We start from the raw sequence: 27,178 nt of genomic DNA, 5'->3' as shown, positions 1-27,178 counted from the left end.
TTCCCATTTTACTAATTAATATTTATTTCAGGTAGCTCAGAGTAGCCTTTAAACATTACTAAATCATGTAATTTTGATACCATATTGGATAAGAGCACAGATCTATATTCATTACATTTGTGGGGCCAAGAGTCTTAAACAAGGAAACCTACAGAAGTCATTTTACAAAGGCCAAAAACCAAAATGAGCAGGTCTTGACAATGGCCAAACTCTGTGCTCCTGATACACAGAAAACATTCAATAAAAGACAGCTCTTACTATTTTTTATAATTTGTGTGATACTTGTTATGCTGGGAGGTACCTGGTAGACAGTATTGTTCTGAGAGTCAGTTCTAATGATGGCCATTACTTTCTGTTTTTCCCATAGCCAATAGACAAGGTTGGACTCTGGTGGTGATGTCTGAGTCAACAAGTATTTAGAGTCTGGAGAAAAAGCCATGCTAGTAAATCTCTGAACTGGGAAGTCAAAATTACTAAGGATTTTGCGCTTCCGGCAAGGGATGGATGACAGTTCATAAATGGTGATAACAGGTTTTTCTTGCACCGTCTCAGAGATAGCGAGGTATCGTCGATTGGGACTGATGGACAAGGCCAACATGCCTTGACTCTTGTCTGAGCCTGAAAACAGAGATAAAAGGGGATAATGAGAGTAGATCATGCTTTTACCAAGATTCAACATGAACCAGGCACAGTGGTAGACACTGCCGATGCAACAGGAGAAAAGTGCAGAAATAGGGAATTGCCAATCTGTGAAGCCCCTTGGTACAACTGTCTGGGGTATTATGAAAATGACTAGGATGGGCACTTCCCTGAGGCTGAGGTGGGAGAAATCAGGGAATGATTCCTGAAAGAGGACAAAGTGGGACAGGGAGTGGGGTAGGGCAGGTGGCAGGAAGAGCAAAGGTGTGGATGTGAGAAAGTGGGATGTTGCCAGAGCATTGCATGAGACAAAAAATGGATCTAGAGGGGTGGAATAGGGTCAGATCATAGAGTCCTTTATGTCCTGAGTGGGTGATACTCAATACTCTTCCTGTATTTTCAAGGCTGGGATGCTAACTACTGGATTCCTCAGCCTCCCTTGCAGTTAGGTGATCTATGTGACATACTGGCCATGAGATAAATGCAGAAGTATGCTGGACTGGCTTTATGGTAAAGCTGTGCTTTCTTGAAAACCAGGTATGGAAGCATTCTATCCCCCTTTTCCTGGAATACAGAAGTGATATCTGGAGATATAGAAGCCATCTTGCAATCATGCAGTAACAAGCATGAGAATGAAAGCCCTATGTTCTCCAAACAGCAGCGCCTGGGGCAAAGATTAAAGTGCAAATACTTTATTTGGGAAATGTGATCAGGGCTGTGTTATAATTTTCGTGGGCTCTAGGTATTTTTGCTTTCAGGGACCCCTGCCTTTATCAAAAAGATTAAAAATTATATTTTGTGACTGCACTGGTATAAAGAGGAATAGATCCAGGCTGGATTCATTATGATATAGTCATTATTATAATATTCACTTTTTCCTGATTTTCAAATAAATTAAAACTAACTTAATATATGAGAAAGGAGGCAAGATATACAATGTAGTAGAGACAGTCTCTTCAATAAATTGGACAGATATATGCAAAATAAAAGAAACTGTATACAAGAATGCGCTCAAAATGGATTAAAGACTTAAATGTAAGACCCGAAACCATAAAACTTCTAGAAGAAAACACAGGCAGTAAACTCTCTGATATTGCTAACAGTAATTTCTTTTTGGATATATCTCCCCGGGCTAGGGAAACAAAACAAAACAAACAAACAAAAAGAAAAATAAACAAATGGGACTACATCAAATTAAAGAGTTTTTGTACAGCAAAGGAAACCATCAACAAAACAGAGACAACGAACTGATTGGAAGAAGATATTTGCTAATGATACATCTGGTAAGAGGTTAATATACAAAATATATCAAAAACTCATACAACTCAACAACAACAAAAACAAACAATCCAATTAAAAAATGGGCAGAAAACCTCCAAAGATGTTTCTCCAAAGAGGAAATACAGATGGCTAATAGACATATGAAAAGATGCTCAAGGTCACTAATTATCAGAGAAATGCAAATTAAAACCACAATGAGATATATCATCTCATATCTGTCAGAATGGCTTTCACCAATAAATCAAAGAACAAGTGTTGGTGAGGATTTGGAGAAAAGGGAACTCTCATACACTGTTGAGACTCTTATACAGTGGTGGGACTGCAAATTGGAACAGCTACTATGGAAAACAGTCTGGAGGTTTCTCAAAAAATTAAAAATGGATATGCCTTTTGACCCAGCAATTGCACTTCTGTCCAAAGAAAACCAAAAAGTAATTCGTAAAGATCTATGCACCCCTATGTTCATGGCAGCACAATTTACAATGGCCAAGATAAGGAAGCAACTTAAATGCCCATCATTTATATAACGGATATATGTATATACATATATATATATATATACATATATACCAGAAACTATCCGGTATATATACAATGGACTATTACTCAGCCATTAAAAAAATGAAATCCTGCTATATGCAATGACATGGATGGACCTAAAGGTTATTATGCTGAGTGAAATAAGTCAGATAGAGAAAGCTAAATACCGTATGATTTCACTTATATGTAGAATCACAAATATAAAGGACAATTTGGTGATGGCCAGAGGGGAGGGGGATTGGAGGGCTGGGAAAATGGGGTGAAAGGTTAAAGAAGTACAAATTAGTAGTTGATAGATGGCCACAGGGATGGGAAACACGGCATAGGGAATGCAGTTAGCATTAATGTATTGGCTAGGTGGAGAGCCAGGGGTGAGAAAGAACAATTACGAGAATTGTTTTATAAACTATATAAATGTCTAACCAATGTACTGTATACTTGAAACTAATGAAATAAAATAAAAAATTAAAAAAATAAATTGAAATGAAAACATTTTCTTGGATCCCTAAATGTACCACGGGCCTTAGGCTGTGTGTCTATTGTGCCTTGTGGATAAATCCTCAACTCAGTTAACAGCAACCTCATCCTTCTGGTTAATCAGGCCAAAAACCTTGCTGCTTCTTTTTCTCTTCTACCCTCATAAGGTCTGTGAGGAAATCTGTCACCACCACTTTCAAAATATATCCAGAATTTTATCTCTTCTTACCATTCCTATTGCCTACAACCTGCTCCATGACACCATTTTCTCTCACCTGGATTATAGCAATAGTCTCTCAACTGGTCTCCTGTTGAAACATGAGTCAGATTATGTTATTTTGCTCAGAATCCCCTCATGATTTCTCATTTCACTCAGAGTAAGAGCCTATGACTTACAAAGCCCTATGTGATGTTGTTCCCCATTACTTGTCTGCACCTTTCGCTTCTACTCCATTCACTCCACTCTAGCCACACTGGCCTCCTTGCTACTCCTCTAACATAATGAGCATCCTCTTAACTCTGAGCCTCAAAGGTGAAAGGCAAAACTATAAAGCATAAAAGAGATAATATAGGAGAACACTGATAATCTTGGCTTAAGGAACAACTACTGAACAAGACACAAGAATGAAAATGTTAATAAACTTGACTTCATTAAAACTAAGAATTTGTGTCCATTAAGATACCATAAGGAATGAGAAAACACAAGCCCCAAACTGGAAGAAATTACTTGCAATACATATATCTGACAAAGGATTTGTACACCATATATAAAGCGTGCTCATAAGTATAAGAAAATTACCTGAAAAAGCATAGAAAATGAGTAAAAGTCATGAATAGGCATTTCACAGAGAACTAAATAGGAATAGCCCATAAACATGTGAAAAAAACATTCATCTTCGTTAATAATAGAAATGCATACTAAAACCAATAAGATACCCTTTCTCAATTACTAGATTAGTAAAAAATTAGGAAGTTGGACAATACCAAAGGCTGGTGAGGGTGTGGAGGGATGGCAACTCTCATGAGCTCTTGATTAGAGTGTAAACTGTCACTACCACATTAACCAGTAATTTTAGTCCTGGCTGTGTGCCCTGGAGAATTGCCGTTCAAGTGGATGAGCATACATGGATGAGAGAATTTTATATTGACATGGTTTGCAAAAGAAAAAAAAAATCAGTGTTTCTCAAATGTCCATCAACACCAGAATAGACAGATATATTTGGGACATTAGATTCATAGGATGGGATAAAATAAACTCAAGATGCATGTAATATGTATGAAGATGTATGGTCTCAAAAGCATGAACAAAAGAAGTCAAAGAATATACATACTATGATTCCATTTATGCAAACTTAGTAAATAGTGAAAACAAAACTTTATCTTACATGGGGTTACACAAGTGTGGTAAAACTATATGCAAGAAAGAGGGGGAAAAAGAGAATAAGTTGTGGAAATCATGTATATCATCAACAGTGAACAAAAACAAATGTAACATTATACAAATGATTATTTGTGACTTCAGATAATATCGCTAGTGTCTTAATCATACATGAATTCAAAAGGTGCTGGAATGAGGGTGGTGTACACTGGAAAACTGTGTTAGACAATTCAAAAAGTGGCCCTGGTAATGACAAAGACAATGATATTGATGATGCATGAAAAGAGACTCTTAAAAATAAAACTTTCCCATTAAATCACAGTGAAAAAAGTACTTTTAAATTAACACTCTTTTACATGTGATTTTAACTGTGTATGTGTGATTAAGCTATATATTAAATAATGCAAGTAGGTATGTATTTCGTCTACATTTATAAAGCTATACGATTATTCAAGTTGGACAAAAAACTTTTCTTTTCAATCGTGCTGGGATTACGGAGTTATATTTGCCACATAAGGTCAATGTATGTGTCAGGATAGAAAGGATTTTACCTGGAATGAATTTTTGCCACTTCTGATCCATATTGTACTTCACACAGTGATTTCCTGAAGGAAATATAATGATCTGTTCATCGAAGAAGAAGATATTGTTGGCCACGTGAGACTGAAGACCAAAAACATGCAGTGATTGAGCTACTACGGTCGACATGGTCCTTGGCCAAAGAGTTCTGTAAAGAAGACACAGCGCCGCAGGTAGAGAATCGCCCCGCCCCGGACACGCCCCCCGGCCCCCCCCCCGACTTTTCCTCCTCCGCCCCCTCCACGCCCCTCATCCCCGCCCCCTCCCCGAGACTCCTGCTTCTCCCCTTTCCTTTGCACCCTCGCGACTTCCTGCTCCTCCGGACGACCCCTAGGTAGGTACCCGCTCCCACCTCTCCTCTTCTCCGAGTCACCAGCTCACACGTGTTTCCAGGGGTAGTACTCCTACCGTAGCACTCTTACGGAACCTAAGCAACCCGGACACTTTCCAATGCGGGAGCGGTTCCTATAGCAACGGCAAACAGGAAGTGTGGGTCTGCGGCCGGAAGCGGAAGTTGCTGTCAGGAAGTTTCGCAGCCGTAGTTAGTAGTTGGCGTTAGAGTGTTTCGGGTCCACGTGGAGTCGCGGCGTGAGGGTAGGGGGCTGAAGGCAGGCGACAGAGGGGAAAGGCGCCCTTTTCCTGCGGCGCGGGCCTTGGCCTACTCCGCTTCCTCCGGTAGGTGTTGGACGTGCGCGCTGCCAGATGGACACTCCCCCGCTTTCAGGTTCGGACTCGGATTCTGATGATTCTCTTGTCACAGACCGAGAGGTAGGTGTCAGCCGAGCTGGAGGGCTCGGTGCGGGAAGTCCTTACTCCTCTAGTACTTACCGCGGATCTTGTCCTGCAGTTGCAGGATGCGTTTTCTCGAGGGCTTCTGAAGCCAGGCCTAAATGTCGTGCTAGAAGGGCCGAAGAAAGCCGTGAACGACGTGGTGAGCTCGGGCGCCAGGTCAGGGGTTCTCGGACGTGAGATAAGCACAAGGAACGGTTGTGCTTGGGTGACCCAGTTCTTGTTCCAGGAAAGACGCAATCTGCGCATTGTCAAGAGGGTCAATTACCTGTCAGGATATTGGGGGTTAGCACTTTGTCGGTTGGCCTAGCACCCTGGGCTTGGGAGACACATATTCAAGTTTCCATTCTTAGGAGCTCAGTCTCTGAATTTCTTAGAATGGCCTGAAGCAATGTTTGGCTGAATTCAAGCGGGATCTGGAATGGGTTGAAAGGCTTGATGTTACCCTCGGTCCGGTGCCAGAAATCAGTGGACCTCAGTCAACATCTCAGAACAAGGATCAGAAAACTGTTGATCCAGAAGATGACTTCCAGCGGGAGATGAGCTTGTATGTATCTTTTCAAATGTGGGAGCAGTTGTGGGTCCCTATACTAGAGAAGGGGGAGAGGAGGAAAGTGGTGAGCCTGTACTTTTCAGAAGTTATCTTAAGCCTCGGAGCAGGGAGGAAGGCTTCTTTTGACTAAGAAGAGCTAAAGTTTTTTTTTTTGTGCATTCAATTATTAGAACAAAAATTTGTTTATGAAAGGTTCTTATATGAACTTTTTTAGTGACTACCTAAGAATTCATAATTGGCATTAGTTTATACTTTTAGAGTGGCCATTCTCTTAAACTACTAATTTATTTTCAGCAGTACTCCTCGCCCCCCTTTTTAAAAAGAGCATTTGGTTAAATTTCTCATAGATACCAAGTTAATGGGGTTTTATTACAGTTTTTGTTTGTGTGTGTGTTCTTGCTAGTGTTGAGTCTTTCTGACCGTGGGTAACTCGTGAGAAGCAGTGTGAAGGAATGTAAGGCCTCTTCCCCTTAGATTATTCACACTTTGTCCTATATCCTCAGCTACCGTCAGGCCCAGGCCGCAGTGCTTGCAGTATTACCCCGCCTCCATCAGCTCAAAGTCCCTACCAAGCGGCCCACTGATTATTTTGCAGAGATGGCCAAATCTGATCAGCAGATGCAGAAGGTAAGAAACAGGGACTTTTTTTCTGGAAATCCGGGGCATTGTGCTTAAATATATTCAGCTGGCTTACCTTCTATAATGTTTTAAAAAAGAGTAAGCCTAAAAATAGGGAACTGGTTGTTAGAGGACAGTTATTTTCTCTGTTGTCTATTTTAGACTCATGCCAGTCACCACCAATTAGGTAAATATAAGGATGACTTTTTCCTAATTTAAACAATTAAGTGGAGGAAAAGTACTGGAAAAAGTGTGGTCCCTGGGATAAAGGTGGTCTTTGTATTTTCTAGTTGGCATGATCATGGCATGGTGTGTAGAAAAAACACAGTTCTTGTCCTTACTAGTGGGCAGTGCTACAACTTGTAGACAATTTATTTTGTCTGGGTCTCAGTTTTCTGTAAAATGAGCGATTAGTGTATGGCTCAGATATAGTATAATTTATCAGAGTTACGTAGAACTTGGTCCTCATTTAACTTTGGGAGGAAGAGAATTGCCAAAATCTAATCCAAGATGTTTTGAAATAGTTCCTTTGGGTCATAAGCTGGATTTTAGGGAGCTCTTATCTTGGTGGTACTTAGGGAAGCTAATCTAAAGATAAGCCCAGACACACCTCTTTACATTCACACTAACTGCTCCCCATCCTTTAACTGAAATGTGTATGTTTGGTGGAAAAGGCTAGGTGCCTGATACCTGTTGGAGTTTATGTGGTATATTGGAGAAGGGAACTGGGGCTACATGCTGGGTTCACTTCAGTCTGCACACAGTAGGGATGGGGAGAAGGTAATTTCACCTGGCAGAACCGCAAACAGGCTGTTTTGTATAATGGAACAAATAGCACACTGGGAGTGGGACGGTCGCTTTAAAGTTCTAGTTTCACCACTGATACATTTGGTATCTTGGACAAAGTGCTTAGCCTTTGGGCCTCATTGTCCTCATGTGTAAAACACAAGGCTTGGAATAAATGATTTACAAGGTTCCTTTGAGCTCCATAGTTTGCAGAACTGGGAATATCTGTCTTCTGCTCCAGTGCACCCTAGGTAGTGGTCATCCCAGATTCAAATAACATAAGCTGACAACATTCATTTTGTGTTTTAGATTCGACAGAAACTGCAGGCTAAACAGGCTGCCATGGAGAAATCTGAAAAAGCTAAGCAACTGCGAGCACTTAGGAAATACGGAAAGAAGGTGAGAAGGAAAGTGCGCGGAGGATAGGATGAGGCTGAGTGTGTTTGTCAGGCCAGATTGCCATGGTCTGATTTGGTTCCATGCCCCGTATGTGTTCAGTCATGTGTTTATTATCTCACAGTGGGTAGTGCATGCTAGTATTCATGAGCACAGTCTTTCCTTGATGCCAGCATGTCACCAGGAGTAGTGTGGTAACTGCAAGCGAGTCATTTACCTCTCTGGGCGTCAGTTTGCACATTTAAACAGTGAAGAGTTGGATCCAGGTCAGTAGTTCCCAAACCTGATCTCATAGCAGAAACACCTGGGGAAATTTTTTAAAACAGATTTCCAGGCTTCAGAATCTCTGGGAGTTTGTATGTTTTCTTCCATTCCCCAAAAGCTTCTCAAATGATTCCACTATGCATCCCGGTTTGAGAATCACTGGCCTGGATGATTATAGAGTCCTTAAAGGAATCATATTGTTGATTGTCATCCAGTCTGAGAGAAAAAAAATGGCACCTGTGTATTTGAACTGTGAATGTTTGAGTTGTAATGTAAAATCCGAGCAGGCATACCACAAAACTTTAGGGTTATGAGTAGAAACATGTGTGAGGAAGATAGCATGGATGTTAAGACTTTGTCAACATTTTGGACATAACCATTGTGATCTGGGGTGCTGAGCTGCTGTCCTCATTTGGTCATTTCACCTGTCCTCTGCAAACCGGCAGCTGTGGGTTTTTTTGGATTGATCTGGTGGTCGATAACTGCGATCAGCTCAAAACCATGGGTAATTGGATTGACAATTTATCTAAAGCAAAGAAAAATTCATTCGGTCCTATTGGTTCACTGTTTTCTAATTTGAGGAAACCTCAGGGCAGTGGTTCTCGACAAGGGATGATTTTGCTTCCCAGGGAGCATTTGGCAATGTCTGGAGGCATTTTTGGTTGCCTCACTGGCATCTAGTGGGCAGAGGGCAGAGAGGCTGCTAAATATCCTATAATGCACAGGACAGGCCACCCACCCCCAACAGTTACCCTTTCCAAACTGTCAGTAGTGCTGAGAACGAGAAACTCAGCCCTAGAGTAATAACATCTCTTTTTGTCCTTAAAGCTTTTTGTTTTTTAGGGAGGTTTTTTTTGTTGTCGTTGTTGGTGGTGGTATTTTTACACCTAGTAACAGTAGGTTAGGTAATTAATCTGCCCAGATTCCATTAATGGGGAGACTTGGATGTGGACTTAAACATGATTTGCTACAGTTTTGTAGGCAGGATTGTGTAATGGGGGAAGAATGCAAATTGCCTGGTGTGAATCTAACCTTTGCACTTTCCCACTGTGCTTTAGTTTGGGGGATGATAAGAAGATCTGCTTCACTTGGTTGTTGAGAAGCTAAACTGAGAATGTACTTAGAGCCCGAGCATAGTTTTGGCACACAGTAGACGTTCAGTGGTGGTGACCACAGTGCTATTACTGGGAGAATGCAGACACTTGCAGTGATGGTTTGGAATGGGTGTAACAGTCCCATGTCCATGTTCCAGGTGCAAACAGAGGTTCTTCAGAAGAGGCAGCGGGAGAAAACACACATGATGAATGCCATTAAAAAATATCAGAAAGGTCAGTATATCTCTCTCCTAAGGATGTAGGGGAGCAGGTTGCCTGCTAATTAGTGCTCTGAAGCCTTAATTGATTTGGAACTATTGGACCTAAAGTTTGGGAATAATGTGGGGAGCAAGATGTGCCTCTTAAAATCAATTCAATAAACAACAATCTTCTTTTGATGTTTAAGTGTTTTGTAAAATGTGATGGTGCTGACCAAAGTACTTCTTTATTCTCAGGCTTCTCTGATAAACTAGATTTCCTTGACGGAGATCAGAAACCTGTTGCACGGGGCTCGAAGGAAGGAGCTAAAGGCCAGCAGACGAAGAAGGGGTATTAAATGTTTTATTGTTTTGTCGTGTGTGCTGAGCCTGCAGTTCATGGGTGTGGCAGGGACCACCACAAGGAGCGGCCTCAGAGTTGAGAGAGTGTAGCTGCTGCCTGTGGCTCAGATTTGCAGGACTGTATGATGGGTTTTTTTTAGCTATATCAGTCTTTGAAGATTAGCGTAAGATGACTTAAGGATTTGGCGCATTTTAAGTGAATGCTTAGTAAAAGTTGATTCCTCACCTCGAAGTGTGATGTTTGAGTACAGACCTCGGGTTCAGATCCAGACTCTGCCAGTCATTGGGGAGTAGCTCTAAGCAAGTTACTAAATGTTAATTTTCTTATCTATGACAATAAGAAAATTGTTACATGCCTCATAGTATTATGAAGATTAAAAGGGATAATGTTGAATATTATAATTGTTCTTTTTAGTTCGCCTTTATGCATTCCTGGACACGAGGCCCGTAATGGATCATTTCTGTATAATATAGTAAATGCTGTGATAAGGCATTTAGGGAGTAGCATGGAGATACATTGTAGAAATATCTAACACTGTCTGGGGTGGCTTCCTGGAGGAGGGGCCCATCTGAGCTTAGTCTGAAGGATAAGTAAGAATTAGCCACGAGAATAGGAGAAATGCAGGTTTTGGGAAGAAAAAAGAACACGAATAAGCAAAAGCTTAGAGATGAGCCAGCAGTTTTGGATGTGAAGAACAGGAAGCATTTGGTATTACTGGGAATATAGTATAAGGCAAGGAGTGATGAGATGTAGCTGGAGGGGGACATAGGTCAAGTCACAGAGGCAAAGTGTTTGCCTTGTCGAGAAGCTTGGGTTTTTCCAGTAGGCAGTGGGAAGATAGTGATGGGCTTTACTCAAAATAATGAGCAGTTCATATTCATGTTTAAAAGACATTACAGTGGTTCTTGTGTAAATGACAGACTTGAGGGAGGCGGGGAAATCAATTAGGGGACTATTAGAAAAGTCCAGACACGTAATGGCAGTGACCTGAAAGTGGTCATTGAGGTAGAGAGGAGAAAATGGATTGAAGGAATATTCAAGAGGTTAAATTAGCAGGATGCGTTAGTTAGTTCAAGTGGGTGTAGAGAGTGAAAGAAGGAAGAATCAGGGCCCACCCCCAGGTTTCTAGTCTGGTGGCTAGGGCGTAAATACAGGAGATGAGACCAGACTGGGAAGGAGGACGATATGTGATTTTGGAATGCTGAATTTGAGATTCCTGTGGGATGAGCGGTTTTAAGATTTATTACATTCGAATGTTAACTGCTTGTATATGTCCCTGAAAGGAATAAAAACAACTGAGGATGATTTAGCAAGATTTAATTAGAATAGAAAGCTTTCCAAAGATAACTGGTGAGCCACAAAAATGTATGTGGATCCTTTCCTAGTCCTTGCTTTGTTTTCCTGCTCTGGTGTTAAAACCATAAATAGATGAGCTTGCCTAGGGAGTTTAAGTAGGAATGTAGGGCCAAGGATGAGATTGTGGGTAACAGTAGTGCCTGCTTGCAGACAGAGCAATGAAGGCATTGTTGAGCCGTAAGATAGATCAGGATTTGTAGTGCTGTGGGTAACTTGTAAGACCACTTTTTTCCAGTCCCAATGCCAAACGACGCTATAAAAACCAGAAGTTTGGTTTTGGTGGAAAGAAGAAAGGCTCCAAGTGGAATACTCGTGAGAGCTACGATGATGTGTCCAGCTTCCGGGCCAAGAAGGCTCATGGCAAGGGCCTCAAGAGGCCTGGAAAGAAAGGATCAAATGTAAGTGAGCCGGGGGGCCAGGTGTGGGCCTGTATCAGCCTCCTCTCCCACCCCACACCTACCCACTCCCCATCTTTCCCTTGACCCTGGGGCAGAAGGCCAAGCTGCTTTGTTGACCACATGTGGTATTTCTTTTTCTGTAGAAGAGACCTGGAAAACGGACAAGAGAAAAAATGAAGAATAGAGCACATTAAGCAGCATCTTTGTATACAAAGAACCAAGAAAAAAGAATGAAGAATCGGGATCTCACTGTATAGTTGAATCCCTTAGGTTGGTTTCTTTTTATAAAAAATTAATTCAATAAACTAAAAAATTATCAAAAAAAAAAAATACACCCTTGGGTGAAAACTCAGTTAAGACTAAAAGATTTAGAAGTTACTTTTCCATATTAAATAATACTTTTATTTATTGATAATAATGTAGACATTGAGTCCAAATTGCCTTCTTTTTATGTAGATGAAGATTTAACACCGTCATCAGTTTCTCTTCCTGTCTTCCCAATTACATCATTATTTCACGTAAATCAATACCTAGTGTTTATGTCATTATGGTTGCTTAAGGACCAATCAATCACCAGAGAGCTTGATGTGCTATGATAATACTTCCTTTGTAGTACACTTTTTGGTTTTTCTTTGAGATAATTATCACCTTATATTCCTTCTACATTGTTATTTTTTTCTAGATGTTTCATCCTTTGCCCATCTTTTAATTTTTCTGCTGTAAGCAAGGTCTGTCATACAGCTGTCACTCTGTCTCTTTTCTAAACTTTCTAGGTTGGCTCCACTATTTCCTGGATCCCGTATTTTCCTGTCTTAGCTTATGCCTCCTTTGCTCTACACCATCTTCTAGTATCTTCCTAAGAATGGGAACATAGGAGTTGAATTTTTGTTTCTTTGCATTTCTGCAATTCCCTTTAATGCAGCTGGTATGAATTTTCCCTGGGAATGTTGCAGGCGTGCCTCTTTGTCTTATAGCCTCCTATGTTGCCGATGAGAAGATGGTGCCATTTTAGTTCTCACTCTTCTCTCTGGAAGGTTTGTTTCTCCCTGTGATCTGAAATTATTCCATGATGTGCCTTGATGTGTGCTTGTTTTTGTTCTTTAAGTAGGGTATTTGGAAAGATTCAGGCTCTTCGGTTCTGGGAATATTTATTTGATAACTTCCCCCTTATTTTCTTTGTTCTAATTCTAATTTCTGTTTGTCAAATGTTGCACCTCTTCTGATCTCCTAAGTTTGTGTTTGTATTTAAATTACTCTTTGGGAGAAAGACCCTTGATTTTTTTCCTAATCATTTTATTGAATATATATTTTAGCTTTCATTTTTTACTTTGTCCTCCAAGCATTCTTTCTTCTCTAATTGGTCCTTATTCAGATCATTCTACTCTTATTCTGCAGATGTGGTTTCCAATCATATCTCTCAGAATGTGAATTATAGTTTTAGTTTCTTAAAAGAAGTTTCTTCTTTTCTCTTCATTCTGGTACCTTGGGATTCCTTGAACCCCACTGTGTGCATTTAGGTCTCCAAAAATAAACTTCTTTTTAATAAACTAATTTCACTTAACGGAAGTCTGAGCAAAGAGGTCATATTTTCAGAAGATCACGGTATTTTCCCCCGACCTATTTTTGACAATCTGTATAATATTAGTGAATGGAGTAAAGTGTAGGAATTCAGATAAGGAGCCTCAGGATCAATTGGAAACTTTGAATTCTGTTTGGAAGATATTGAGAGTTTTAAGAAAGGAGGATGTAGGTTAATAGCAATTCATGCTGGTGAGGTCAAAAGTAAGTTATTAATACTAAGTACTTAAAAAAGAAACTATGTCCCTTTCTTTCTTTTTTCTTTCTTTTTTTTTTTTTTGGTATAGCAGAGACTTGCAAATGGAATAACTTTTCTTAATTTCAGAGATATACTCTGTATAACTCATTTATATCACTACTAATATTCCAGCCTTCAAAATATAGTCAAGGTGCAGGTGCTATATTTGTCATATTCATGCATGGAAAGGTGGGAACCTAGCATTTCCCACTACCTAGTACAGGCTGTTCTTGTTTTGCTTCGTTCCCGTAGGCATGGATTTCAGTTATCAAGGTACAATTAAAATAAGAGTAGTTTCTCAATAAATTGTTCACATTTAGTTACCAAGCATTGTTAACTGTACCTGCAGAAAGTAGAAACCCTTCAGTCCTCAAATCACTAAATAAATTAAAGATGTATAATGATTTCAAAGTCTGTTGGCGATTGGTCCCTGCACATCTGTTACTTGAATCCAAATTTAGAAAGGATTAAGACAATTTGCTGAGGCATAGAAACAATGCTTGCTCCACGTTATGTACAACAAGAAAAATAAGGCTAGTACTGTTTTATTTTTATAAATGAATAAATAAAACACTTGATTCTCATTGTGTTTTTTTCCCCCTCTTTAATTCCACCCCCGCAACTTCCACCCCTGACCTATGGATATTGCCATTTCCCCTTAAGAACTGGATCTCTGAAGGAAAGGCTTCTCCCACGAGCTCATGGTGAGCACTCGGGGCCTGGGGCCTGGTGCCCCCAGGTATGGTCTGTGGCTCTACCTAGGGCGCAAACCCAGGACCTGCGTGTAAAGCAGATGTACTAACCACTATACTATGGAGCCACCCCATTTTTCAATATTTTTAATGTTTTAAATTACAGTCTACTAAATAATAGTGTTGCTATTTTTCATTTTCTTATGCATTTAAAGTTTTAAAAATTCATCATGTAAATATTTTGAGGAAAGCATAGAAAGTGGATTATTTGATATGCAGAGTCTATGATTTAGCATAAATTATAAAATAGATTCGATTTCTGAATCTCATTCATCACAAAGTTAGCTCTGAAAGTGGTCATTGTGCTCCTGCTTGTCTGTTCCTTTAAATAGAGCAACCACGTCTTCTACTGTAACCTTCCTGACAGCACTAAAAAAAAAAAAAGCTGTTACTTTGTACATTCAACTCATATAAAAAAAGTATATGTAGGCAGTCTTCAATTTGCATAGCAGTGCAAAGTGACCTGCTTGCTGAAACCATGCAGTCATCTTAATAAATTAAAGGCTTGGTACATAGACGTCCATGCCATGCCTGGGCACGCCGCCCTCCCAGCACCTTGATGTGTTCACCAACCTGGAAGCTCTCCAAACCCTGTAGTTTAGGGGTTTTTGTGGAGGACTCACGACATCTGCGTTATTGATTAAATCATTGTCACTGGTGATTAGCTCAATCTTAAGCCCCTCTTCTTTCCCCAGAGGTTGGTGGTAGGGCTGAAAGTTCCAAGTTTCTAATCAAGGCTTGGTCTTTCCGGCAAATAGCACCCCCGTCCTGAAACTAGACACTGCCAAGAGTCATCTTGTTAGGAAAACACACTCTTATCACCACTATCACTTAGGAAATTGCAAGGGATTTAGAAACTCTGTGTTAAGAACCAGGGACAAAAAATATTTTTTCATGATATTACAGGGTCACCCTCTGTTCTTGGACCATGGATCCCTTGTAGCAAAAAGGTTGTAAAGTTCAGAGATGCCGGTACAGTTTTAGATTCCCATGTAGTCATTAATAATTACTCTAGCCCCTCATATTGTATGAAAGTATCTTTTAGGGCTGGGCTACTCAGGTTTGCACAGAGCTTTTATGTTCCCCCTGGGTGTATGTCACTCTCCCAACACCTCCATGTGTTCACCTCCTGGAAATGTCCTGGCTCTTTTTTCACAGGATCTTAAAATGATACTATGTCCAGGTCTTTTTAAAGAGCCGCTTTATTTTTCCAGACAGGATTTTATCAGCTTCAAATCCAGGGTCAATCTACAATATGAGTGTGGGCTAGGGGTTTAGCCTTCCCTTCCCAGATTTTCATTGTTTTCAGTCTCACACCTCATTTCTAACTTGTGTTTTACTTAATGTCCCTGAGGCCCGGGCTTTTCCCATTCTCCAAGAACCACCCTCCAATGTGGAAGATGTTACCTGCCTGGCTGCTGATGTCTGTGGAGTGGGACTTCCTGCAGACCTCCTGCCAATGGCCACTTTCAGTTTCCTGCTTTCACATCCACTCTGTCTAGGAGGCCTGGGAGTACTGGGGCATGGGCTCCATGCTCAGGTATCCCATTCTCTCTGTTGTGGGCTCATACCTTTTATATCCCTCTATTATCCTTTATTGGGGTCTGGAAAGGCAGAGGAGAGAATGTTCACACTCAGTTTGCATCTTTAACTGGAATTCTCCCTCTAGTTTATAAGACTGAGGATGTGAACCAGTAGACTTTGGCAGAAAGGAAAAATAGGAGACTCGGGATAGAAGTTTAGGCTTTAAAGTAACTTTATTGATCTGGACAGCACACACTTTGGGCATTAAAGATGGTTGACACCACTGCTGGAAAACTACTTGTGGCGATCATCTTCTCCCAGGCTCCACATTTTAGCTTTGTACAGAGTGATGTCTTTGTAGACCCTGAAGTGGTTCAGCCTGTGGTCATTGCGTTCTGGGTTGACCTAGAAAGGAGAGTGTAAGTGTCAAAAAGAAGCCCGTGGGGAAGAGGAAAATCTGGGTTTGAAGTCAATGGACCTGGGCTTGAATCAAGCCTTACTCTGCTGTTATATGGCCCCTGGTGCTCTTCCTTGCTGGCCTGGTTTGTAGAATGAAGATGACAACATTGACATCAAAAGAGCTGCAGGACTGAAAGAATAACCCATGTAGAGTTGCTGCACTTCCCTTGCCACTGCCTGAGTTGGAGGCCTACAGATTCCTTCCCCACTGGGATGTAAAGTCCAGGAGGGCAGGTGCTGTGTCTGTTTTAGTCACCGCTTAGTCCCAGCACCTAGAACAGTGTCCAGCACACACTAGGGACTCAATATATATTTGTGAAATGAATGAGTGTGTTGAGGTAGTTACACAGAGAAGAGTGAGCACTCTGACACATAAATCTTATAGAAGCTCCACTGTGCAGTTAACTTAGAGGATACTCTATCAACACATTGCCAAGGACATCAGAGGCTGAGCGGTACTTCATCAACCGTGGTTTCCCTAGTTCCCCTGTTTTGGGGTTGTAGGTTCTCTGTCTGTCCAGGGTGAGGTCCTGCCAGGGAGTCCAAAGTGAAGCCGGGCTGATGAAGCCCCTTTTGCCCCCCACCACATCACTCTGAAACTCCTGCATAATTTATCCTTTAGGGTTGTTGCATAACTCCTGGATATAACGGTTTGTTTGTTTGTTTGTTTGTTTTTGCTTACTTTATTACTAGTCACCAGTGCCATCTGATGGTGTTGTCCTCAGTTTATAATGATGAACAGGCTTGGTGTATTTGCAGACCCTTTGCAACTCCTAGTGATGACTCATCTGGCAGCCATGCAGTCGGTTATCTGCAAGGCCTAGGAGGGTCCATGCAGGGCAGGGCTGGCCAGGGCAGCTACATTGTCCTTCCTTGTCATGGTGTGGTGAGCTTGCCATGAATTGTGCAGGTCAAAGATGTAGCCTTCCCACATGTACACCTTGTACTTAAAGGACATAGTCCTTTACTCTTTAGAAAAGTGAAGATTAGCGAGTTAAATTATAGTGCTCTGTCATACTTTTCTAAGTTGCTAAATCATCTAACTTGGATGATTTTTATCTTCACCTTCACCTGCATTCCTTCACAAATCTCCAGTCCCCTTATTCACTATAAGTCAACCTCCCTACATACACACATCCTCTTCTATTTCCCTTTGAGCATTTCTCTCTTCTCTAGCTGTCTAACCCAACCTCTCCCTCTTGGATTCAGGCCTCCTCACATAAATGGTGGGGCTCCCGCTGGAACCCCTCGCCCCATCTCCTGCAGTCTCCTCTCTCCAAGATGATGCCCCATGTCTGAAGAGGAACGGTTGCAAATGGGCAGCTATTAGCTCTCCTCCTCACTGGTAAAACCTGACTTACTGAGCCCCTTATTCCCATCTGCTTGCAGTACCCCTGTGGCAGAGCCACATGACCCAGACTGGAGTTGTATAAATGGGCAAGAAGGCCAGGCCCTTGCGTCAGAAATAAGAGGACTGCTTGGAGTGGGGAGTTTCTGGGAAGGGAGCACACCAGAAAACTACTCGGTGAATGATTTTAACAGGTACAAGCCAAGGGACTGGGAGAAGAACCTCATTGGTCCTCCTTTTTATTCTTCCTCACGGACATCATAGTAGCCCGCATTTACTAATTACCCTCTACGTGCTAGGTACTGTCTTTGCAGTCTATTTACATTGTCTTAGTTAATCCTCAGAACAAACTTTGAAGTATTGATAGTACTATCCCATTTTAAGGTAAATAAACGGAAGTTGAGAGGTTCAGAGAGAACTCAGGCTGTCCGGCTCCAGAGCCACCACGTTACATTGACACACTGAGTGGGTTGATTGATGCTGCAACAGCTGGAAGGACATGGTGCTATAGAAGCGCAGGGGCCAGTGCCCAACTCTACCTGGTGGGGCGTGAGGGCCAGGAGTCCCTTAATGGGACTCGATGGAAGAGGTGACTCCTGAGCTGCGTGGGAGGATGAGTAGGCGTCCCTGGGGAGTTTGGTCTGGGTGTCAGGAGGTGGCTGCAGGAGCAGGACATGTGGGGACACAGAGTGTGCAAGATCCTGGTGCCTTCGAGGCAGTGAAGGAACCTTCCATACAGCTGAGGAACAGTGTTTCCAACTTCGCATCACCGACAAAATACACAGACGGACTAAGAGCCAAGTGTTAAAAAGAAAACTTAGGGGAATTATAGAGGAATAGTTAGTTGTCTTGTAAGTCTTGGTGTTGAAGGTTTTCCTGAGCAAGGCACAAAACAGATGCCGTAAAGGGGGGAAAAAAAGGTACATTAATTACTTAAAAATTAAAATCTTCTATGTGATGAAAGACATAAACAGAGTTAAAAGACGGGAGTGGCAGAAAGTTCTTCAAGTTGTCTATTCAAAAGTCTGCATTTGTTCTGTAGTAACAGGAGCCCTATATCATTTAGGGTGATGATGCACCAAAGGATACATTTCCCAGGCTCCTAGCAGCTAGTGGCACCCTTTCTATCAAATGGGGTGAGTCCTGTGACTCCTGCATCACAGGTAAGGGAGCAGAACTTAGAGATATGAAGTGAAATGCCCAAGATCACCCTGTTGATTACTGGTAGGGCAAATGAGGCAGTCTGTCATCAGCAATCTTTGTTTAGTGAACATACACTGTATTTACCATGTGCCAGCTGTTCTTACCCCTTACAAATCCTACCTCATTCATTCCACATAACGACCTTATGAAGTTAGTACTGTATGATCTCCGTTTTACACTGAGAAAACTGAGTCATAAAAGAGCTGAGTCACTTACCCACCGTTACACAGCTGGTAAGTCGTAGGCAGAGTTCACACCCAGCAGTCTGGCCCATACTCTGCTCTCCCACCCCCACCTCTATTGCCTCTGTGCTAAGTCAAGGAGCCACACTTACCAAGGGATCTGAGTCCCATCCAATTTCGTGGCTTTCAGTCTGTGTCTCTGAGTATTTCATCCTTGGTCCCTGGGAAGCATGGTGAATAAGATTCAGAAACCTGTCTGGGAGATGAGGCATGAGTTATGGAGGACTCTGGCTTTGGAACAACCAAGTGGTCCTGGGCTTTTTACTCTGGCCACATCCTTTTCTAGAGGCACAGCACTCAGCCTCAGAGGTTTGGTTGGGCCTTGAGACATGGGTGTCTGCCTTTTCCACTCATCTTTCAGTAAATGTTTGTCGAGCCCAACTCTGTGCCAGGCACTGTTCTGGGCCCTGGAGGGAGAGCAGAGTAGGTAGACATGATCCCTGTTCTCCTGAAGCTCGTGGTCTAGGTGTGGGGACAGGGGACATGCTGCACATTACACAAGCAAACTCCATGGTGGAAACAGTGATAGGAGCTGTGATGAAGGGAGTAGGCAAAGGGGCCTGAGGAGGCAGAGCTGGCTACTTCAGACTAGATGGTGACAGGCTGCCTCTCTGGATGCCAAGCAGGAGCCAAGTCTGAGAAAGAGGCAGAGGAAAAGCATACTACAGGCAGTGAGGACAAAGGCCCTGAGGCCATAGTGAGTTTGGCCAATGTAGCTGCAGCCCAGAGTGTGAGGAAGAGGGCTGAGAGAAGTGAGGTTAGATCCTTCTGTATCGAAATAAGTTTGGCTACTAACACTGGGTATATTTGTATCTCTGCAGCTTAAAGATTTAAAACATTTTTATTTTTATTCAATATCTACATTCCTGGACCTCCACTACTAGCTTATCAGGGGGCTTAAGTTCCCTGGGCCTCACTTGGCTCATCTATAAAATGGGAGAAAAATATCCACCCCAGGAAAATGTCTGCAAATGGAATTAAAGACTGTGAAAAGGCAACTGGCATTTGGCTGAGCTCATCTTGATACAAGGAAGCCAGTACTGAACTCCTGCCACATTTTCGAGACCCTTACCACTTGCTATTTTCCTTATTGCTACAAGTCCCCAACTTCTGTCCTTCATTCTAAGTAGGCTGATGTCTTCACTACTGATGAGAATCTTACCTACTTTGATTATGCTCTCTTGATTAGTCTATTCAGGTGTCTGTCTCCAGTATGCTGTGCAACCCTCCACGTTCCCCCTCCCCACGCCACTGTACCCCACACTTTCCTTCCCCATCCTCCTATATGTCCTATATTTTTCCTCTATCATAATCTACTCTCAGAAGGTAGAGATGAAGGAGAGCATCCTTCCAGGAAGGATTAGCCTTTCCATCAACTCTCTCCTTCATGCCCAAATGTGGCCCCCGCTCACCTGAAGTAGCCAGCTCTGCCTCCCCAGGCCCCTTTGCATAGAAGCCAAACTACTCACAGTTCTAGGCCTATGGTGGTTTCTTTCATATCTGTGCCTTTCCATATAACTTGGAATGTCCTTCCACAGTTCTATACTTGCCATTCTTCTTCTCACTGTGTCACCAACTCCTTTAAGATGACTTCCCAGAACTCTGCTACCTGACTTAGGTGCCTGTTTTATATACTGTTACCATCACAATCCCAATTAGATCCTAATTTATTAGTCTTCTTCACTAATGTATGAGATCCCCACCCCATACAGTGACTATCACATAGTATAATGAAAATAATATTAACTAACATTTATTGATCATTATGTACCACCTACTGTTCAAAGCACTTGCATTATTTATTTTTTTTCTCACAACAATCCTAGGTGATAAGCTCAGAGAAGTTTTAAAAACTTGCCCCAAATCATAGTTAATGAGTGGCAGAATCAGGATTTGAACTCAGTATGACTTGAGAACATGAGCTTGTAACAGCTAAATGTTTGATGAATGAATGAATACAACGCGAAGGCCATTTGGAACATATTTGTTGGCTAAGGAGTTAATAAACTGGCAGCATGGTTGAATATGTCAGTCTCTTGTGAGCTTAGTTATCATGAGTCCAGTTTTCAGATGATCAAAGCAGAGGACCGATGTTTGCCCCAAGGTAATACCACCCTGAGAGGTCTCTCCAGCCATCTGCCTCTGTGTGCTGTAGCTCATTGTTGTTCTCAAGCCCCAGGACTTACCATCTTCAGGTTCCTCCAGGTTATCATGCCAAGACATGGGCTTTCTGGTGATCGTGTGAACTAGAGAAAAACAGCATCACAGGTTCAAGTTTAAACATTAACTCCCTGCCCTCTTTAAGACTCACCTTAAACCAGACACTCATTTAGCATTTTCTCAGTGTGTCGCATTTCAGGTCTTATGTTGGGCACTACAGAATAAGATCTTTGAGGACCTCACAGTCTAGAGTGACAATGTCCAATTCAGTGGTCATTAGCCACATGTGGCTACTTGAATTTGAATCATTAAAATTAAATACAATTAAAATTGATTTCTAAGTCATAGGAGCTACATTTCAAATGTTCTATAACCTCATGTGGCTAATGGCTACCATTTTGGGCAGCAGAGATATAGTATATTTTAATCATTGCAGAATTTTCTCTTGGCCAGCACTGGCCTGCAGAGATATAGACATACCAGGCAGGCAAAAAATGTTAGACAGATAGTAATATATTCCCAGGAAGCCATGTGATAACAGAGGTACAGACTCCACAGACACACACTCAGGTCATAATTACTGGTAAACTGATGGGTCTGGGCTGTAAACTAAGGTTCCTATACTCCCTGAACTTCCATTCTATTTGTGGTGACAGAAAACATACGAATACATAATTTCCGGCTAATATAAGTGATGCAGAATAATAAAGCAGGTGCTGTGCATAGAGAGTTGACGGTGGGGTGGGGCTATGGGTGATGTGTCTCTAAGGAGATGCATTAGAACACTGTCCTGAATAAAGTGAGAGAAGAATCTGAGAGTGACCTTGGTGAGTTTGAGAAACATGCAAATGGCCAGAGTAATTCAAGAGGAGTGAGCTAGGTAGAAAGTGGTAGGAAATGAGCAGAGGCCAGAAAGAACCAATGGTCACCAAAGTGATTTTATCTCCAACTCCTATCAGTAAAAAAACTTCTGAGCATGCATTGCTAATATGTGTATATTATATGTATATTTATATAGTCTCTATGTATGATTATCAATATATTAGCAAAGCATATTTCCTTTCTTTTTACATAAAAGTAAACATAAATACAAGTTTTAATATTTTCTCACTGTACCACAATGGATCATATTAATCAGGTGCCCAAGGGACACAAGCTGTGAGATCAGCACTTTTCCTGGAAATCCTGAAGGCTGACTGAGCGATTATTTGAATTATTGGAATGGACCAAGTTTAAACAAAATTTGACATTAATTTGTTTTCCTGAAATTAGTGGTTGGGGAATCCAGTGGAAAACCAGGTTAAGTTGTAAGGAAAGCGAAGACATTATATTTTCTGTGCTCTCACCACACACACACGGTAACTATGTGAGAAGATGGGTATGCTATTTTGCTTGACTGTTGTAATCAACAACTATGTATTTTACTATGTTTATCGAATGGTAAGAGAGAAGCGTGTATATAGTTGCTGCAAAGCAAGTATCAAAATATTTCTTAAAGGAGGGGAATGGGGATGAAGCTGGGTGGGCAGCAGAGCCAGATCCACAAGGGTCTTCTGTACAGTTCTGTTCAAACCTCACCCCAGAAGCTGTGGAGCCACTGAGGCGTTTACAGAGGAATGGCAGGATCAAACTCACCTATTAGGATAGCTGTAGCCAGCAGTGGTGCAGGGGATGGATTGGGGGATGCTTAGAGGAAAAGAATAGTTAGGAGTCCATCAGATCAATCTAGGCAGAAGGGAGAATGGCTCTGCTGAGCCTTGGGGGTGAGGATGGAGAGAGAGGCAGACTCAGGTGCTATTTAGAGGTCAGAATTAAGTGAAGAGAGGTAGCTATGCCTACACATGCATGATGGTGTCTTTCACTGAGGTAGGGACATGGGAAGGGGCAGATGAGAGAAATGTTAACCAGGACTGCGATGACTTAGGTGTGTGAGTGAAGGAGAGAGAGACTGGGGATGACTCCTAGGCTTCTAACTTTGGAGAGTGAATAGTTGTGGTACTCTTTTAAGAAAAGATATTCCAGAGTAGTTGCAGGTGGGAGAAAAGGGTGAGATGTGCCTAATTTTGGAACTAGTGAGTCTGAGATACCCATGGGTATTCCAGGGGAAGGGAGCTGGGAGGTGTTTGGGCCCATGGGTCTGGGGCTCCATTTGAGCCTTGATGGTGTTGGGGAGGAGCTGATGTTACAGGACCAGATAAAACCGCCCAAGGAATGTGCAGTGAGGAGTGGAGGGTTGGGCCGTTTTATCAGGGGACACTATGGGCCCTGAGTCTACTACCCCGAACTTTCCAAAGGTATAGGATAATTATTAGAAGCCTGAAAAAAAACCTTAAACTTAAGCTTATTAAAAACAAAACCACAAACAAAACATAACAAATCATAAAACCCTGCCAAATATAATTAGTTCAGAAGCAAAATTATAAAAAGCAGTTTAATGTATCTAATATATTTGATGTGATGTACGGCGAGACACTCCTAACCCCCGCTAAAAGTCGGAGTTCCCAAAATCTAGGAAGTGGGGCTCGGTCAGAGAAGGCGCCTCCTACTGTGCTCCGCCCCAACCCCGCCTCCCTCTGCCCAGCACCCCAGATGACTCCTTGGTCCCGGGAGCCACCCTCTTCCCTTCCTTCACCCAGTGGCGCCCCTCACCCTTGCGCAGGGGATTCACGTGATACTGCGTGTAGAGTTTCTGGGTTCGTAGTTCTTTGAGGTACAATTCCCGCAAGATCTGGTTCTGATGGACTTCATCTGCTATCACCTTTTGCCGTCCGGCCATGGCCTTGGCCCTGCTGGGTCTGGCTCGGCTTCCTCTAACAGCCCTCTCGGCTCTCGCCTACTGCGGGACCACCAGCCGTCTCCAGGCAACGTTGCACCAGGCGGTCTCCAGGCAACAGCGTCCTAGATGACCCTCCTTCCTCAGACGTCACTCCCACCCGTCCGTAACCCCTCCCAGATCTTATTCCAGGTCCCACCCCCTTGGAGAGCAGAACTCACCTTCCGCAGCTTTTCTAGAAGTAGCGTGGTTACTGGGACGGCCCTTGGAGACGGCCAGAAAAGGACTCGCCATCCAATGGCCCACCCAGGCGGTAATGAATTTATGATTGGACCTCACCTTGGCCAACAGTTTTCTAAAAAAGATTTTGGAAGGAGTCAGAAACTTCTCCCACTTTAGGCATTCCCCGCCGGCCGCAACCCGAGCCCCGGCGCGGCCCTCTTCATCCCCTTCCGTCTCCCATAGCCGCCTCTCTCAGGCCCGCCTCAGGGCCGGGTCTCACTATGACAGCAGCGCGACACAGCACGCTCGACTTCCTGCTGGGCGCCCAAGCCGGCTGCGAGACCATTCTAAAAGGCCTGCGGTCCATTTTCCAGGAGCAGGGGATGACCGAGTCGCTGCACACCTGGCAGGACCATGGCTATTTAGTGACCTACATCAACAAAAATGGCAGCTTTGCCAACTTGTGGATTTACTCACGTGGTTTGATGTCGCTGGACCTTCAGAGTTACAGTGGCGATGCGCAAGCCAAAGAAGTTGACGGTCTTTTGAACAAAGTAGAAGGAAGAATGAAATAATTGAATCAGGACAGCCCCTGTCAGGTGAAACGATTACCACCCATAGTTCGGGGAGGGGCCATCGACAGATACTGGCCTACTGTACTGATGGCTGCCTGGTTGAGTATGACACAGATGAAGTGGCGTATGATGAAGATTCACCTTATCAGAATATTAAAATTCTACATTCAAAACAATATGGAAATATTCTCATCCTGAGTGGGGATGTAAATCTGGCAGAGAGCGATTGGGGGTATACCCAGGCCATCATAGGCAGTGATAAAGAGGCTTATGCTGGCAAAGACGTGCTGATTCTGGGTGGTGGAGATGGGGGCATATTACATGAAGTAGTCAAACCGAAACCAAAGATGGCCACTATGGTAGAGATTGACCAAATGGTGATTGACGGATGTACGAAATACATGTGAAAAACGTGTGGCGATATCTTGGATGATCTTACAGGAGACTGCTATCGGGTTCTCAGAGAATACTGTGTTCCAGCACTGAAGAGGTACACCAAAGAAGGCAGAGAGTTTGATTATGTGATTAATGATTTGACGGCTGTTCCAATCCCCACTTCTCCAGAAGAAGATTCCACATAGGAGTTTCTCAGGCTGATTCTTGACCTATCAATGAGAGTACTGAAGCAGGATGGGAAGTGTTTTACACAAGGGAACTGTGTCAATTTGACAGAAGCCCTTTCACTCTATGAAGAACAACTCCAGTGCCTATATTGTCCTGTGGAATTCTCAAAGGAGGTCGTCTGCGTCCCTTTGTACTTCGAGTTGTGAGTATTTTACACAGTTTGAAAGAAAGCCCAGCCTTGAAGATCAACATGCGCTCATCCTGTGTGCTGCAGATAGATAGCCTTCCTGACCTTCATACGCTGCATGTGACTTTGAAACGTGTCAGGCAATTGATAGTGAATTCCTTCAAGTCTTTTTTTGTAATTATTATTTTTAATTTTAAAAAGCACAATGGAAAATGTATATTTGGATGAGCTAGGGTCCTGTTTTTTGAAAGTCAGCTGAAGGATAACGAGAGCACAGAGAAGGCTGCTAAATGCACTGAATCCCTAGAATGTGATTTTATTACTTTTTTTCTTTGTGGGCTTTTCTTGTTTTTGTTTTGTTAGACTTTGAATTTGATTGTTTGGAGGCATAGACATCATTGCTTTGTCCAAGACATTGCCACATGTTTTTCGCATGGACATCTTAGAGAGAAGTTCTTGATGGTGTTTCTTTCCCCCAAAAATTGAGTTAGATATTAAAATTCGGTGCTTATAAGAGTTAAAAAAGAATAATTAGCAAGACTTTGATTAAAATTGCAAAGGAGAAAAGAAAGAAACTTCTCCACTTCAAAGCAGCTGCCGAGAAAAAAAATCATGACGTCTAGCTCAAAACAGCTGGGGTTTCACATCTGAGAAGGCATTCAGGCCCATATCACCCAGTGATAATACAGACAGAATAACCCTTTCCTAATCTAAGTAACTGGGGACTTTATAGTTTATTTTTTAAAAATTTTAATTGTGGTAAAATACACATAAACAATTTATCACCTGAACCATTCCTAAGTATATAATTCAGTAGTGTTAAGTATTCACATTGTGTGAGACCCATCTCCAGAACTTTTTCATATCCATTAAACAACAATTCCCCATTTTCCCCTACCCCCAGCTCCTGGCAACCATTTTACCTTCTCTTTCTATGAATTTGACTACTCTAGATACTTTATATAATATAGTTTGTTTTACTGTGATTTTCTTCTGTTTATATCATTACATACATAAACTCTTACATCATTCAGAAATGCAAACACATTGAGCTATTTGCATATCCAGGGGCTGTCCCAGTAACCACGCTACATGCTGATTGAGCTGGAGAAGTTCCTTTGTTACTTGTTATTGTGAACCATGCCTGGGTCCCTTTTCTTAGCAAGGCTCAAATAGCCTCCTGAAGTCTTCACTACCTTCCTAAAACAGAAGAAAGTCGTCATTCTGCTAAGGAGCCACACTGTTAGCTTTGATGCAACTAGCAAGACTATATTTGTCTCAGTCAAACAGACATTTGTTCAGCCTGGGCTCAGTGGTCCAGCAGCCCTCCCTCCACACAGGGCTATTGGCTAGGCCGAGTCTCAGAAGGAAAAGGGATTGGAATTGCTGTAGCTTCATCTTCTGTCCACCTGAGCTCCACATTCTTAGGTTTCCCAGATGCCCTGATATGGACTCTAAATATATCACAGCCCAGCTCTGTGCAGGCCAGCCCAGTGACTCTGGGGCTGTTTCTGCTTACCTTGGGTCATTCCAGGGCTCAGTGTGCTTCTAAACTCTGAGACTATATAATGAGAAATACGAAAGAGCTGAAAAACGTAGTATTCCAGACCATCTAGCTTCTCATATAGTGTCTGTGGTTGCAGA

The 27,178-nt window shown here is 42.4% G+C and overlaps 3 protein-coding genes and 1 pseudogene across 10 annotated transcripts in view; 2 read left to right on the top strand and 2 right to left on the bottom strand.

The window, feature by feature from the left end:
- Window positions 1–5,376, bottom strand: part of CFAP57 (cilia and flagella associated protein 57) — a 53,963-nt gene extending 48,587 nt beyond the window's left edge. For 2 of the 7 annotated variants that reach the window (XR_005657369.1, XM_039883273.1), the window contains exons 1-3: window positions 5,247–5,376; window positions 4,867–5,042; window positions 302–618 (exon numbers count right to left, since the gene is read on the bottom strand). Coding sequence is in view for 4 of the 7 variants with exons in the window: in XM_039883273.1 (XP_039739207.1) it covers window positions 302–618; window positions 4,867–5,023 (474 nt within the window). In the remaining 3 variants the exon portion in view is untranslated. The remainder of the gene's footprint in view (window positions 1–301; window positions 619–4,866; window positions 5,043–5,246) is intronic. The other 5 variants (XM_039883295.1, XM_039883289.1, XM_039883280.1 and 2 more) reach the window with 5 other exon arrangements.
- Window positions 5,377–5,419: 43 nt separating this feature from the next.
- Window positions 5,420–13,939, top strand: EBNA1BP2 (EBNA1 binding protein 2). Its single transcript, XM_039883324.1, has 9 exons — window positions 5,420–5,662; window positions 5,742–5,825; window positions 6,061–6,230; window positions 6,740–6,863; window positions 7,950–8,039; window positions 9,553–9,628; window positions 9,850–9,943; window positions 11,547–11,709; window positions 11,853–13,939. The coding sequence occupies exons 1-9, from the start codon at window positions 5,597–5,599 to the stop codon at window positions 11,901–11,903; spliced, it is 918 nt and encodes a 305-aa protein (XP_039739258.1). The 5' UTR covers window positions 5,420–5,596; the 3' UTR covers window positions 11,904–13,939.
- Window positions 13,940–16,015: 2,076 nt separating this feature from the next.
- CFAP144 (cilia and flagella associated protein 144) lies at window positions 16,016–24,441 on the bottom strand. Of its 2 annotated transcripts, none has more exons than XM_039883370.1 (4): window positions 24,208–24,441; window positions 21,240–21,299; window positions 19,146–19,249; window positions 16,016–16,206 (listed from the first exon to the last, which is right to left on the bottom strand). In XM_039883370.1, the coding sequence occupies exons 1-4, from the start codon at window positions 24,278–24,280 to the stop codon at window positions 16,096–16,098; spliced, it is 348 nt and encodes a 115-aa protein (XP_039739304.1). In that variant the 5' UTR covers window positions 24,281–24,441; the 3' UTR covers window positions 16,016–16,095. The 2 variants fall into 2 exon arrangements, with proteins under 2 accessions (XP_039739304.1, XP_039739293.1); XM_039883359.1 differs by lacking the exon at window positions 24,208–24,441 and adding an exon at window positions 23,863–24,125.
- Window positions 24,442–24,489: 48 nt separating this feature from the next.
- LOC120618936 (spermine synthase-like) lies at window positions 24,490–25,589 on the top strand (annotated as a pseudogene).
- The last annotated feature ends 1,589 nt before the right edge of the window (window positions 25,590–27,178 follow it).

Source organism: Pteropus medius, unplaced genomic scaffold (genome assembly GCF_902729225.1).
Source record: "Pteropus medius unplaced genomic scaffold, Ma_sr-lr_union100, whole genome shotgun sequence".
In the NCBI taxonomy this organism is placed as follows: Eukaryota; Metazoa; Chordata; class Mammalia; order Chiroptera; family Pteropodidae; genus Pteropus; species Pteropus medius.
This window is presented reverse-complemented; position numbering and strand designations above follow the sequence as displayed.